Source organism: Labeo rohita, chromosome 22 (assembly GCF_022985175.1).
Source record: "Labeo rohita strain BAU-BD-2019 chromosome 22, IGBB_LRoh.1.0, whole genome shotgun sequence".
NCBI classification, from domain to species: Eukaryota; Metazoa; Chordata; class Actinopteri; order Cypriniformes; family Cyprinidae; genus Labeo; species Labeo rohita.
The window spans coordinates 35201004-35215977 of NC_066890.1; the positions used below are offsets into that span (position 1 = coordinate 35201004).

General features: G+C 36.8%; 1 protein-coding gene across 1 annotated transcript in view; it reads right to left on the reverse strand.

Moving 5' to 3' along the window:
- The window catches only part of sh3bp4a (SH3-domain binding protein 4a), a 39263-nt gene extending 37656 nt beyond the window's left edge, over positions 1-1607 (reverse strand). The window contains 1 exon segment of the mRNA XM_051094868.1: positions 1475-1607. Coding sequence (XP_050950825.1) covers positions 1475-1585 — 111 coding nt within the window. The 5' untranslated portion in view covers positions 1586-1607.
- Positions 1608-14974: the final 13367 nt, after the last annotated feature.

Genomic DNA, 14974 nt, shown 5'->3' on the forward strand with positions numbered 1-14974 from the left:
GGCTTATAAATGAGCACATACAAGGTTAGTAAGTTATTATAATCACATTAGTCTCATGTGAACACGTCTCAAGGCTATACTTGACATATTGTAGCAAAGCTTTAGCCCCATTGTAAGAATGTTACTGTACAAGCATATTTTATTTGTTTTTACCAAAAAACCAAAGAGCAAGTCCAAAGCAAATAAAACTTTTTTTTCTGAACTGTTGTAACTTAGCTTTTAAAAATGTTGAGATGTATACTGACTTAAAAAAAAAAAACACAGTTTCACTACAAACAAGTATATGAATACAAGTTACACATACACATACACACACACACACTACCACACCAGTCTAAAGTAGCAGCAGCCATTTGTTCTGCGAGCCATGAATATTTAATACACCACGTAACTTGAAAATAAATTGTTAATATAAGAGGGGAAGCTGAGGTCTTGTTGAAAACGAGGCTGAGTTATGCCACAGGTCAGTCCTGTTCCATTCAAAGTCTGAAAGGAATGCGGGAAGGGGAGGGAGGAAAAGGAGAGGGGATAGACGGCTGGGAATGGGAGCTGAAAGGGAGGGGGAATGTATAGGATGTCCTCACCATTAGAAATGACCACCGGGGTGGTCGTGACTATCAAACACAGATAACCACGGTAACAAATAACCAACTGTCAAGTGAGAACAAGACATTCCCAATGAAACTAGTCCATGGTAACCATCGTTTTGGTAGTTTAGTAACTTAAAATTAGCTATTGTAATCAAATTCATACCACACGGGGGAAAAAAGGGTGTAGAAATAGTTTCACTCAGAAATTGCTAGCAAAAACTACAAATAATACTAAATATTAAACATGATGTTTTGAAGTAGAATAACAGAAATAGTATTTTCTGGCAAAATGTACTCTGATAATCTGTTCTACAAAATATATATATCTTTTTGAATAGTAGCAACTGCAGTTATTGTGCTATTTTGGCATAAACGCTTAGATTTATAATGTTTTTCGGCAACTTGAAAGACATGTTTGGAGAGATCAATATAAATTTAAAAAAATACAGATATTTTATGAAGTGCTACAGGAATAAGTGATGGTTCATAATGGAAATGTCCATAGGAATATGTCCAATTCCATATAAATCATGATACAATCTAAATTTATATATATATACATAATGAGTTCATTCAATCAATAATTATTTTTTTAGCCGCAAAACATATTTACTTTATTTTTATGTATGTTTATATAATTCATGTTGCCTTAATAATCTGCCCATTTAAGTTTATGAATTTACAATTTGTCTACACCTGATATATGTTCAACTTCAGGTTGGTAAAAGCATGTGAAATGTTACAAGAAACGCATGTTCAACAAAACACTGAGCGCGGAGACAGTAACACAAACATTTCGGAGGTTTCGAAATATAATCCGAATCAATTCAAAAGCAGCCAAGAGGATTAACAGGCACAAAAGCGCAACGATGGCATAAACTCACCTCTGCATTCCTGTTATGTTTATCCAAAGCAGCGCGCAGTTGTAGTGTTGAGTTGGTCACTTCACTTTGTGCTCCTTTGTGGCTCTTGGGCAAACGCGTCTCGCATCGCATCTGGGCGGGGCTGGAGCGCCGGTGATGTCACGGAGAGGGGCGGGGATTCTGAGATGGCGGGGCGGAGACTGGAATCCGGTGGTTTGCCATCTGTCACCGCGGGCCCTCAAGGAAAATCACTTTTCCCCTGGCGTCTAGAGTTTGCCTGATCAATTATTAATTTCATTGAGTGATGATGCGGATGATATTCATTCTATCCCCTACATCAGGCTTTCCATCACTTTCATACTTATACTCCTAAAAACAGACTGAAAATAAGATGTAGTATCAGTTCTGATATAATGTAATATTAAATATAAATCATCTTAATGACTCACTTCAGTGGGTTTGGTTTCTTTTTAAATTTATTTAAAAGCACAAAATAAATAAATAAATAAATAATAATAATGTCATGGTGGTATAATGATATAGAATGAGAAGGCTTTAAATCATTTAAAATATTGACTAAATAAAGGCTGAAATTCTTGAAAACAAGGATAGTTTGGTGTGCATCTTAAAGGAAAAGTTCACTCAAAAATGAAAACTCCGTCATTAATTACTCACCCTCATGTCGTTCCAGACCCGTAAGACCTTTGGAACACAAATTATGATATTTTTGATGAATTCCAACAGCTTTCTGACCCTGCATAGACAGCAACGCAACTACGACGTTCAAGACCCAGAAAGGTAGTAAGGACATCATTAAAATAGTCCATGTGACATCAGTGGTTCACCCGTAATTTTATGAAGCTGTGAGAATACTTTTTGTGTGCAAAGAAAACAAAAACAATGACTTTGTTCAACAATTTCTTCTCTTCTGTGTCACTCTCAACCGCACATTCACAAGCAGGAACCTGCCGATCCAAGCTGATCTCATGGCATTTCGTACATATTTTACGAGGTGGCTAAATTGTACATATGTTATGAGTTCACCAAAATTGTATGGATTCGTACTAATGACCTACCTCTAACCCCGCCCCTAAACCTACCCGTCACCAGGGTCTAGACAAATCATAGACAAAATCGTGTGAGGTCGTACACATTAGCCACCTCGTAAAATACTTACAAATTTTTCGAGATATAGCGATGAGTGTTCTTACATAGAACCTGGATTTGCTGCATGTTGTTTTCAATCAGAGGAATGCACATGCATATGTCATTGTACTCTTGTGAACAGTGTAAAAATAGTAGTATGTGAGTAGTATTTATAAAACCGTAAGCCTATGGGCGAGACTTCCGTTCATTAGCCGCTATAGGGAAATAACGAGAATCGCACATGTACGTCTGCAAGATGTCTGTTAAAGATCCCTTAAAGGGGTCATCGGATGCCCATTTTCCACAAGTTGATATGATTCTTTAGTGTCTTAATGAAAAGTCTCTAATATACTTTGATTAAAAATTCTCAATGGTTTTGTAAAACAACACCCTTTTTACCTTGTCAAAATGAGCTCTGCAAAAATCATCTCATTCTAAGGGGTTGTTCCTTTAAATGCAAATGAGCTCTGCTCACCCCGCCCCTCTCTTCTCTATGTGGAAAGACGGTCTTGTTTACATTAGCCGCATTTAGCTGCATTTAGCCACTAAACTTCCTAACTACAACGTTGTAAGGAAAGGCGATCGCAAAGATTCATAAAAAAATGCTTATACACACTTCTGCTGTAAGTGAAGCTGGATCACGAATGATTCGCGCGAACATAGACGGATATATGTAGATCGGGAGGTGCATTCTCTTCACAAACAAACGTAATCTACTGCATCTTCAGCGGCTCAGATGTCGGGAGTAAATGACGACCACTACATTCATTATTACATCCAGTAACACAACACTTCAATCGCTCAATCGGAGATATTCTTGTCTAACTTACATCCCTGCTCCGGCATCACAACATGGAAAGTTACTGGACTGACAGCTGGTCTGAGGTAAGAGCTCATGTCAATCAACTATCGTGGGAGCGGCCTCTGTCGATGTGACGCCACACCGACAGGCATCTGAAAACGGCTTGATTTGAAAAAGGAGATATTATTTTTACAGATTAATTAAAAACCACTGCATGGATTTTTATCATTATAGGGTAGATTTGTACATACACTGCCAACAATGTAAAAGTGAACTTAGCATTCGATGACCCCTTTAATCTGGAAAGCATCTGCTGTGTACAAACGTCTGGCAGACGTCTGTAAGATGTCAGTTTTACATACATTCTAAATCATAAACATCTTTGAAAACATCTAATAGACGACTATTTGACATATGATAGGAAACGTCCAATAGACGTATTGCAGATGAGCAAACTACATCTTGCAGATGTTTTGCAGATGTAAATGCAGAAGTCAAATAGACGTCTCCGAGATGCACGTGTGCTATCAGGGGAATAACAATATGGAGTAAATGGTAAAACTGTTTGCACTACAAAGTAGTGTTCATAATTAAAATAATACTTTAAAATAACATGGTAAGACACACCAGTTTGCAATATCAAGCAGCTAAACAAAAAGTTTGTATCGCTAAAAATTGCTTTACGCGAGATCGGAAGCCTGGCACATAAATTAATAAAAAAAAAAAAAAAAAAAACCTCCTAAGAAATCGAGGTGTTATGTCGTTTAGCCCCTACTGGTGGATGTATTACGCAATCTGCTAGCTAAAGCATCTTTCTGAGTTTAGTTATAAATCATAAACCATCTATTTACAGTGTCTATCGATTAATATTTATGCGTGTATGCACAAGATAAAAACCCCACCAAGGAAAAAAAAAAGCTTTCAGCTGAGAGTTTGAAGTTCAGAAAGCTACAAAACCTTCCAAAAAATGCGTGGGGGTCTGTGGGGTGACGCTCAAGGGGCCGGTGGAATAATTTGATAGCAGTCTCAGGGAGGGAGCGAGAGCCGCTGCTATCTTTGAGACTGCAACAAAGAGACTCCTCTTCACCGCGAGCATCATGCCCCGCGTTCTCCGGGGGTGGTGAGGACTTGTTGTCTGTTTTGTGAGAGACAGAGAGAAAAAAATAAACTGGCAAAAGGCAAAACGGAGTGAGAAAGAGATGAAAAATATATAAAAAGCCTCATGCTTTCAAATAGCGCGGACCAAAAACCCGAGCATTTCATGGCATAAAAGCGGCAAATGAACGAACTAAAATCATTAGACAGAGATGCACTTGGTTCAGACGAGTTGAGTTCCGCCTTGATTTGACAGACACCCGTCGTTACGCATGAAGAGATGCTACACAGTTCATTAGTCTACCTGACATTGTGTCAAAGTTTGAGGGAAGGAGTTCGCTCTCGGAGGGCTGTGTTTGAAAGGAAATAAACCCAAAACAAACGCGCAAAAATACACTATCATTCAGGTTTAAAGGATGTGCGGAATTAGCATACAGTCATGCAAGCGGAGAGCTCATTATTTGAGAAGTTCTCCTGTACCCGTCCTTTTGTTGACATTTGTATGGTCTCCGCACAGGCCTGTTTACTCTTATTCTGTATTTTAGCCGGAGGTGCATACAGATGAAATGAAAAAGATGGCATGCCAAATATGTCTGTATAATACCTTCCATATGAGCTTTATGTCAACAGCATAACGCAGGTGCAGAATAACCGTATAAACGGTACGTCTTATATTTACGAATGTATACTTGCACGTAAATTAGCGTTTATACCCTGGTCCTTTGCTGGTTTATGCTGGTCATGTTGCTGTTCAAGAACCAGCATAAACCAGCAAAGGACCAGCTTAAACCAGCATCAAAACATACCTACCAGCATATGCTGTTTTTTTCACCAGGGTAGTTTCTTCTTTCTTCTTCTTAATGATTCATTAGTGCTTATTTTAGAGTATTTCTACTGTAGTACATGTCATCCCAGATAGCACATGTATGTCTGCAAGATGTCTGTTAAAGATAATTTCATCTGAAAAGCATCTCCTGAGTAAATGTCTGACAGACGTCTTTCAGATGTTAGTTTTAGATCCATTTGAAATCATGCGTCTATTTGACATCTGATAGGAAACATCAAGTTTTCATATTGCAGATGAGCAAACACTCTAAAAAAATATGCCTTGCAGATGTAAATGCAAATATCAAATAGACGTCTCCAGGATGTACCTGTGCTATTAAGGATAGTATCACCATGGTTTATGTCCACAAACTCACAAGATCAACTGCCAATTACTTAGGACTTAAAGGGACAGTTAACCCAAAAATAATAAAAAATGTTATTATATACTCACTTTTTATGTCATTCTAAACCTGTATAACTTACAGTTATTATAGTAGTGAACTGTATTGTTAGCATAGCTAATGTTTCACACTGGTTACTTAAATGACAAAATCTGTCTAGAACAATAGTCCTGCTACTTGGTGATGTTTTAGACAACTATATAGCTCAAATAACACACAACTTTTATAATTTTGTATGGGAGAATTAATATAAGTGCTTAAACAAAAATGCTAGCCTCACATTGGAATTAAATTGTAAGCAATTTAATGTGAACAATGATTTGTTTCTCAAACTGTGGGTGGAGTTTAAATGGTTTTCTGTCATTACTGACAGCATGTCACATCTTGTATTTAACCCAGTACATTCCCTTAAAAGTATGTGCTGTATCTCTAAACCAGCGAGAATGGTTCAAGCTGTTTTTGTTGATATTATCTGCATGTATCGTCACACAGAGGCTATTTGTGCAGACTGCAGTAGTTTTCAATGCCCGCTCTGCATTCTCAGGCATTGACTCAGAGGTTTTTCAGTCTGGGAACTGAACTATGGGAAACACACAGGGGTATTCAAGCGACCACATCCTTATCTGGACTTCTGTTTGAGCTCTGAGGTCACGCGGTGCCGCGGCGTAGCACGTTGTCACACCTGGCTGCAAAATAAACACGAAAAAGTGAGAATTCTGACACTGAGTGAAGGCATTTCAGTATAAAAGTATTACAATTTGACTTTCAGATCATCTCACGATCATACATAGTAGGCCAGTCAGACACTGTTTCTGCGTAAGTGTCGAGCTGGAAATTTTTCCACAGCCAGCGTAATCTGTAAAACATGTCGCAGTGGGCAGCTCTTGTCAGAGGTTTGGGCCAATTCCAAAGCTCTGTTAACATTAAAACCCTAGAGTGATGGCAAATGTATAAAATAGACTGACACACACACAGACACACACACACAATGATGCAAGGCTTTGTAATTAACAATTTAAACAGAACCAGAGCTGCTTAGCAAGGGTGTGTGCTCCAAAAAAAGATGTGTGTGGCAATGCACACATGGAGAACAGAGAGTGTGATGTCTGGCCTCTATTAAAAAGAAGAAAGAGAATGAGACAAAGATGGCTTGTGTGTGTGTGCGTATATAAATGAGGGGGAATATAATATAGTCATGTTCCAAATTGGCCACTTATAAACTGTCACATCAGTTTTAGCGATCCAGCTGATAAAAATCAGGTGCTTCTCTATCCAGCAAAAAGAAATACATCACATTACAGAAGTAAAATACGTTTAGATACCTTTCTTTTCCGAAGGGCTCATCTCTTTAAGGGATGAAGGGTGTAGGATACTAAAAAACTGTTCCTTGGAACGCACTTCTGCGTCATCTTGCCATAGTCGCACACATGAAATCATTGGAATGAAGTGTCCATCAGTTATACCCTTTGAAATCCTTTGTTCTGAAGGGCACTTTGAAGTGCCTAGTTATGAGCACTTTGGTTTGTATGACTCTTCAATATGCCAGCAATGATTGTTCTCACTCCGAAGTGCCCTTTGCAGGTGGATTTATCCCGTCTGGAATGCAGTGAGAAGATAAATATTTCCAGAATGCATTCTCTATAAAAATGTTGACTGTTAAAGGGATAGTTCACCATTTCAGACAACAAATTCTGTCATTAATTACTCACCCTAATGTCGTTCCAAACCTGTAAGATCTTTGTTCATCTTCAGAAGACACATTAAGATATTTTTGATGAAATCTGAGAGCTTTCTGACTGTGCATAAACAGCAACTGAGAAGTTCAAGGAGCAGAAATGTAGCAAGGACATTGTTAAAATAGTCCATGTGACATCAGTGGTTCAACTGTAATGTAATAAAGCTACAGGAATACTTTTGTACACAACGAAAACAAAAATAATGACTTTATTTAACATTTGCTTCTCTTCCGCGTCAGTCCTTGATGTGCGTTCACAAAAATACCATGATGCATTCATGTGGTGCTGCTGACGCAGGAGCCGACGTAAGTATGAATGTCCATCCATAATCATCAATGGAGCATAGAAGATCCTATGAAAATGTATGAACGAGATTGTTCGAATTCATATATTTAGCTGTCAATTACAAACTTTGGATGTCTCGGTATCACTGTTAGTTTAGCAAAATGTTAACATCAAGCACTACTGTGAAATATGTAACTGAGATGTACTGTAACTATTTTATGAGACTGCAATTTAGTATTAATTTGTACAATGTGATTTGTATGAAAACATACACTCTTAAAAATAAAGGCGCTTCACCTTTTTTGTCTAAATGGTTCTATAAAGAACCTTTAAAGGAGAACTCGACTTCCAGAACAACAATTTACAAATAATTTACTCACCCCCTTGTCATCCAAGATGTTTATGTCTTTCTGTCTTCAGTCGTGAAGAAATTATGGTTTTTGAGGAAAACATTTCAGGATTTTTCTCCATATAATGGACTTAATTGTGTTTCCTGATTTTGAACTACCAAAATGTAGTTTAAATGCAGCTTCAAAGGGCTCTAAATGATCCCAGCCGAGGAAGAAGGGTCTAATCTAGCGAAATGATCAGCCATTTTTTTTATACTTTTTAAGCACAAAAGCTTGTGTAGAACAGGCTCTGGGAAACGCTGTTTACAAACAAAAAGGTACAACGACGTCCTCCTCTCAAGTTTTAGGAGAAAATAAGATGGAGTTTTTTGCCATACTCAGTGCACAGATGATGAACTGATGAATGTGAATTGAATGTGATTCGTAGTAGTGATGGGAAGTTTGGATCATTTTACCGACTCTGACATTTGAGTCTCGAATAGAACCTAATAGGATGTTGCGCATGTGCGACTGAACGAATCACTCCCCGAGACGACTCGTTCTTCCCGAGTCACATTAAAGATTCATTAAAAATGAAAGAATCGTTAAAGAGTGACCAATTACTAATTCGTAGCATCGTGGACACGCATCCCTGAGCCTGTGCTACATGAGCGTTTGTGCTTAAACAGTATACACATTTTTATTTTCGAAAAAAAATTACAGATTGTTTCACTAGATAAGACACTTCTTCCTTGGCTGGGATTAGAGCCCTTGGAAGGTGATTTTAAACTGCATTTTTGAATTTCAAATCCAGGGCACCAATAAAGTCCTGAAATGTTTTCCTCAAAAACCATAATTTCTTGAGTAATTTGAGTAAATTTTGAGTAAATTATTTGGAAATTGTTGTTCTGGGAGTGGACTTCTCTTTTAACATCTGAAGAACCTTTCTGTTTCACAAAAGGTTCTTTGTGGTGAAAGAAGGTTCTTCAGATTATAAAAAGGTAAGGAAGAGATGGTTCTTTAAAGAACCTTTGACTGAATGGTTCTTTGTGGAACCAAAAATGGTTCTTCTATGGCATTGCTGTGAAGAACATTTTAAAGCACCTTTATTTTTAAGAGTCTACAATTTTTTGAAAATTTTTTGAGGGTCCACCTCTGAACCTAACCATCAATGGGAGCTAGAAGGTCCTACAAAACCGTACAGATAAGATTGTATGAATTCATGTGATTTAAACGTCATTAAGAGTAAAACAGTTACGAACTGCCATGAGAGTGTCTTGGTGTCACTGTGTTAGCTTAGCGACATGCTAACGTCAAAAACTATCTGAGCAAATATGCTCTTAGAACATTTCATAAATGTCCCCATTACGTTATGAAAGTTATTTCAGAATATTTGCTGGATGTTCAAAACATTTTTCTATGCTATGTGAACATTAAAGGATTAGTTCACTTCCAGAATAAATATTTTAATTGATTATTTACTCGCCCCCATGTCACCCAAGATGTTCATGTCTTTCTTTCTTCAGTCGCAAAGAAATTAAGAGTTTTGAAGAAAACATTCCAAGATTTTTCTCCATATAATTGACTTCAATGGTTTCGAATTGTTTGAACATCCAAATTGCAGTTTCAATGCAGCTTCAAAGGGTTCTACATGATCCCAGCTGAGGAATAATGGTCTCATCTAGCGAAACAATCAACATTTTCTTTAAAAAAAAAAAGAAAAAAGTATACTTTTTAACCACAAATGGTCATCTTGCACTACGTAGTCATGTTGGAAAGGTAATGCGTGATGTAGGTTGAAGTATCGACCCAGTGTTTACAAAGCAAACCTGCAAAGAAAGTCAAATGCCTTTTTTTAAAAAAAAAAAACAAACAAACAAACAACCAAAAAAAACCGATGTTGGACAATTTTAAAATTGGAATTTTTGTCATACCCTACCTTTTTGAACCAGAGTACACAGTCGAAGAACTAAACACTTTATTGGCGCCATTTAGGTACAACCTAAAATTCAAAATGATGAAAAATAGCCTATAGAGACTGCCCTAAATAAAACATATGACTTTTTTTTAATGAAAGTGATTTCATCAATGTTAAACAAACCCTCGGAAACATATGTCAAAATCTTGCCTTGCCTACTTTTCACAGCGATTGGTTGTTGCCTGGCATTTTTTTTTCCGATCTATTCTATTCTATTCTATTCTATTCTATTCTATTCTATTCTTTTTCTATCATCTTTAGCACAACTGTATATACAATTCATTTATTTTCTTAAATCCTATATTGCAATTTTTGTCTATTTATATTTACATATGTGTATTTTTTTAGTCTCAATTTATTTTATTCACCAAAACAAATTCCTTGTATGCGTAAGCATACTTGGCAATAAAGCTTTTCTGATTCTGATTCTGATTCTGATTCTGATATTTGCATAAAGTCAAGGAATCCCTTACCAAAAAGTAGTATACTCCAGTTTATTTTATTAAGTATACCTAAGTAAAGTTCAAGTGTATTTTTTGTATACTTTATGTAGTAGGTATACAAATGTCAGTGTACTAGTAGTATACTTGTAAGTGTACTATTTCAATACTCCTTGGAACTAAACTGGCCCACTTTCTAGTATGTAAAAGTATTTTAAGTATACTTTAAGTATAACAGTAGTAAACTTTGAGTATACAACTAGTTTACATCATTGTTTTTAGCTTGTAATGCAACTATACTTAAAGTGAACTTATAGGTATACTTATAGTTTACTAATTAAATACTTGTAGTAGCATCTTTAGTACACTTTGAAGTATAGTCTCAGTAAACTACTAGTTTAGTAGTTTTATACTGCAAGTATACTCATTTTCTTTAAGTGAACTTTACATTAAAGTAAAAAAGTAAAGCATATATATTTAAAAAGTAAAGTACTTTATATATTTTGGTATATAAATATTTGAACATATAAAACATCAAAAGAAAGAACAGGATATCTGCATGTAAACAAAAACATGTATTCTAGCTTTATGCATTCTTTTTTTTAAACACTTGAATGTGGGTAAGTTTCATAAATAAAAAATAAAGAAATAAACAAGAAGAAATTGAACAAAGAGCTGAAAAAAAGACTATGAATTGTATTAAGAATGATATAATCAAATGTAGATGGAGTTGATCAACACCACAAAGCTTAACAGTCATTATTACCTCTTCATTGGTTGACATTTTATTCAACAGTGTTACACAGTTTTGATGCTGTTTTATGTCTGATGATCCTGCTAGATTACATGTGGAAGCATCTGTTGTTTCAGTTTCTTCTTGTGATTTTTTGGAAATTCTGTACAGAATTTAGAGTTTAGAGTTTAATAGCACCCCTTACTGTATAACAATGAAAACACAGATTCTAGGAGCACAAGTATAACTCAAATATATTTAGACTTTTTCTAAGTATAAGTCAAATATACTTAAATCTCATTTTAAAGTATATTTCTGAGAAGTACATAAAGCCCATTTCTCAGAAGTACATTCCTATTTTTAGTTTAAATGAAGTATACTAATAGCACATTTGAATAAACTTCTTTTTCGTAAGGGATGTACAACCTTTTTGATGCTCTTGGCAGCTCTCAACTCTATCTCCAGGCCGCTTTCAAACCCATAGCACTGCGCGAATGAACTAAAAAACGCTCGCTCCACTTTGCTCGCTATGTGCCAGTGGAAATGCACCGTAACAATTACAAAAATTAAAAAAAACAAAACAAGAACTATGACGTTTTTGTTCTAATGTTCTAGGAACATTATTAAAAACATCACTTCAAACAAACTTTCTATTAACGTTACTGAGCAAGAACCTTTCCAGAACTTCAGTCAAAGCTCTGAGTACGATATTGTTGGGTTTGTTAGTTTGAGAGCACGTAAGAGTTCAAAATCTGTCACTTACCGCTTTCCATTTCAGTTAGGACGCTGTTAGGCAGTAGCAATCTTATTAGGGTTTGAAACAGATCTCAAACCTCACACCAGACTCCGATTTCTTAGAGTAAAAAGTGCCTATTTAGTACAAAAAATGCTGCAGGGTTGAAATGCATTGTGGGAGCTGGGGAATGAACATGCTGATATATTCAATTGCCCTCAGTGCCATTTCATTTCCCTTTGTCAGAGATACACACACACTTCTGCTAGATATGAGCCTCGGTTACAGTGGCCGTGACTTCAGAAATGACGTCTGGAAAATGGCCCAATCCTGTCCACTGTTTCCAGCTGTCCTGGGATAGCATGAAAAGTTTCATTATATGAAAAAGTGTTCATTTCTGGTGAGAAGTCCACTTTCAAAACAAAGATTCACATATAATGTATTCACCCTTTGTCATCCAAGATGTTCACGTCTTTCTTTCTTCAGTCGTAAAGAAATGATGTTTTTTGAGGAAAACATTTCAGCATTTTTCTCCATATAATGGTCTGCTATGGTGCCCCGATTTTGAACTTCCAAAATGCAGTTTAAATGCGGCTTCAAACAATTCCAAATGTGGTTGTAAATGATCCCAGCTGAGGAAGAAGGGTCTTATCTAGCGAAACGATTAGTTATTTTCATTAAAATAATACAGTTTATATACTTTTTAATGTCAGATGCTTGTCTCTGTCTTACTTTTTTCCAGTTAGGGTATGTTGAAAAACTCCCATCTCATGTTCTCCCTCAACTTCAAATTTGTCCTATATCGCTGTTTTATCTTTTTTGTTCACTTTGCATAGACTGGGTCGGTACTTCTGCAGCGATGTAGGATGATTTTGAAATGATTTTTGGAAGTTGAGGGAGAAAATATGATTGGAGTTTTTCGACATACCTGTCTTGAGCCAGAATACACAGAGTTCAAGGAGAGTAAGGCAAGACGAGCATTTGAGATCAAAAAGTATTTAAATTGTATTTTTTAATGAAAATAAGTGATCGCTTTGCTAGATAAGACCCTTCTTCCTCGGCTGGGATCGTTTACAACTGCATTTGGGATTGTTTGAAGCTGCATTTAAACCGCTTTTTGGAAGTTCAAAATCGGGGCACCATAGAAGTCCATTATAGGGAGAAAAATGCTGAAATGTTTTCCTCAAAAAACATAATTTCTCCACGACTGAACATCTTGGATGACAAGGGGGTGAATACATTATATGTAAATTGTTGTTCTGGGAGTGGACCTCTCCTTTAACATCTGAAGAACCTTTCTGTTTCACAAAAGGTTCTTTGTGGTGAAAGAAGGTTCTTCAAATTATAAAAAGGTAAGGAAGAGATGGTTCTTTAAAGAACCTTTGACTGAATGGTTCTTTGTGGAACCAAAAATGGTTCTTCTATGGCATCGCTGTGAAGAACCTTTTAAAGCACCTTTATTTTTAATATAATTTGTTTTGGAAGTGGATGTCTCCTTTAAAACACCAGAAATGGAATTAAAGAAATGAACACTTTTTCATATAATGAAACTTTTCATGCTATCCCAGGACAGCTGGAAACACTGAGACAGGATTGGGCAATTTTCCAGACTCCAGAAGTCACAGCCACTGTATTATATGTGAATCTTTGTTTTGGAAGTGGACTTCTTCTTTAAATTTAGTTGCTTTAGAGCAACGAATCAAGCAGAATGCAATCCGCTTCCATGAAATGTGACGTTAGAAAAAAAAATCAATCTGTGGTTATCAGATTTTGTACTTTAGATCCATGGGCCTCAAGCTGGGAATCGGCGTGAAAATATTGATGGCTTAGTGTCGTCCTTTTGCATTTGTGATGCGCGCTGACATTTTGAAAGCTTCCTGGGAGCCGTGAACTCTCAGCGGAAGCGAGGTTATAGTGAAGCGAAATGAATTGCCTTTCCGCATTGTTCGTTCTCCTTCAGGGCGTACACAAACACATAAGAATAACTGTCAATGTTATTGTTGTAGAAAGATCCTTTGGCCAGCATGTTGGGAACGTCCTTGGAGCAAAAACACAATGTAAGAAAGTCAAACGTCTCTGAATCACTTCATTTTGAGCTTTTCTCATTACCAAACTCCAGTCTTTGTGACTGGCTAGCCTAGCCTAGCCTTGCCTAGAAGTGAATTACCTCAGTTAAGAAGTTGGCATAACCACCCATGGTTTTTGGCACGTAAAAAGACCACTTCATCAGTCTAAAACACTGGCCACAAAGCTGCTCTAAACGTGGAGCCTGAGCCTCTTGTTCAATCTGTTGGCTAATTAGTGCTCGAGTTGCTATTTGTCCAGGGACGTTCAAAAGACCTTTGACTGCCATGGCAACGCGAATATGTCACGATACGGAGCCTTTGTCTCTTTGCTAAAGCATCAGCGGGACTGTCTCAGTCTTAATTAGGCTCAGGGACGATTCAGATGCAACTTTAGATTCAGAGTTGAATTGAAGTTTAAGCCCTGCACGCACATAAAACATGCTAAAAATAGCTAAACATTTCACAGTTACTTCACAACATGCTCCAAGCTCATTTCCGACTCCCACCTTTTGATAAAATGTCAAACCACATTAAAAATAAGTAGACCGTGGAGCTGGTTTTAGATCAGCTGCTGTACCCCTAGACTGTTAGATTAGCATAATGCTAACTGATTAGCCTGCCATTTTAGCTAGCACTGCTAGAGTTTCTATACTTTTAAAACCTTCAGTAGACCTAGTGTTTTAACGAGACGGTAAAGCTGGTCTCAGATCAGTGACCGGAATGACTCTGTGACAGATTAGAGACTGAAGATGGCAACAATTACTGGATGACAAAAGCTCTTCCGATCACCGCATTGTGTGTGTGGCCCAGATGATTTCCACATGCTGAGTCCATCTGTTGGTCGTTAGATGGTGAAGTACTCAAAGTTCACTGCTGCACAAAAGTAAATGGAAAGTTAATGTGTTAAAGTAAAATACAGAAAAGTTAAGTTAAAAGTTAGTTAAAGTTA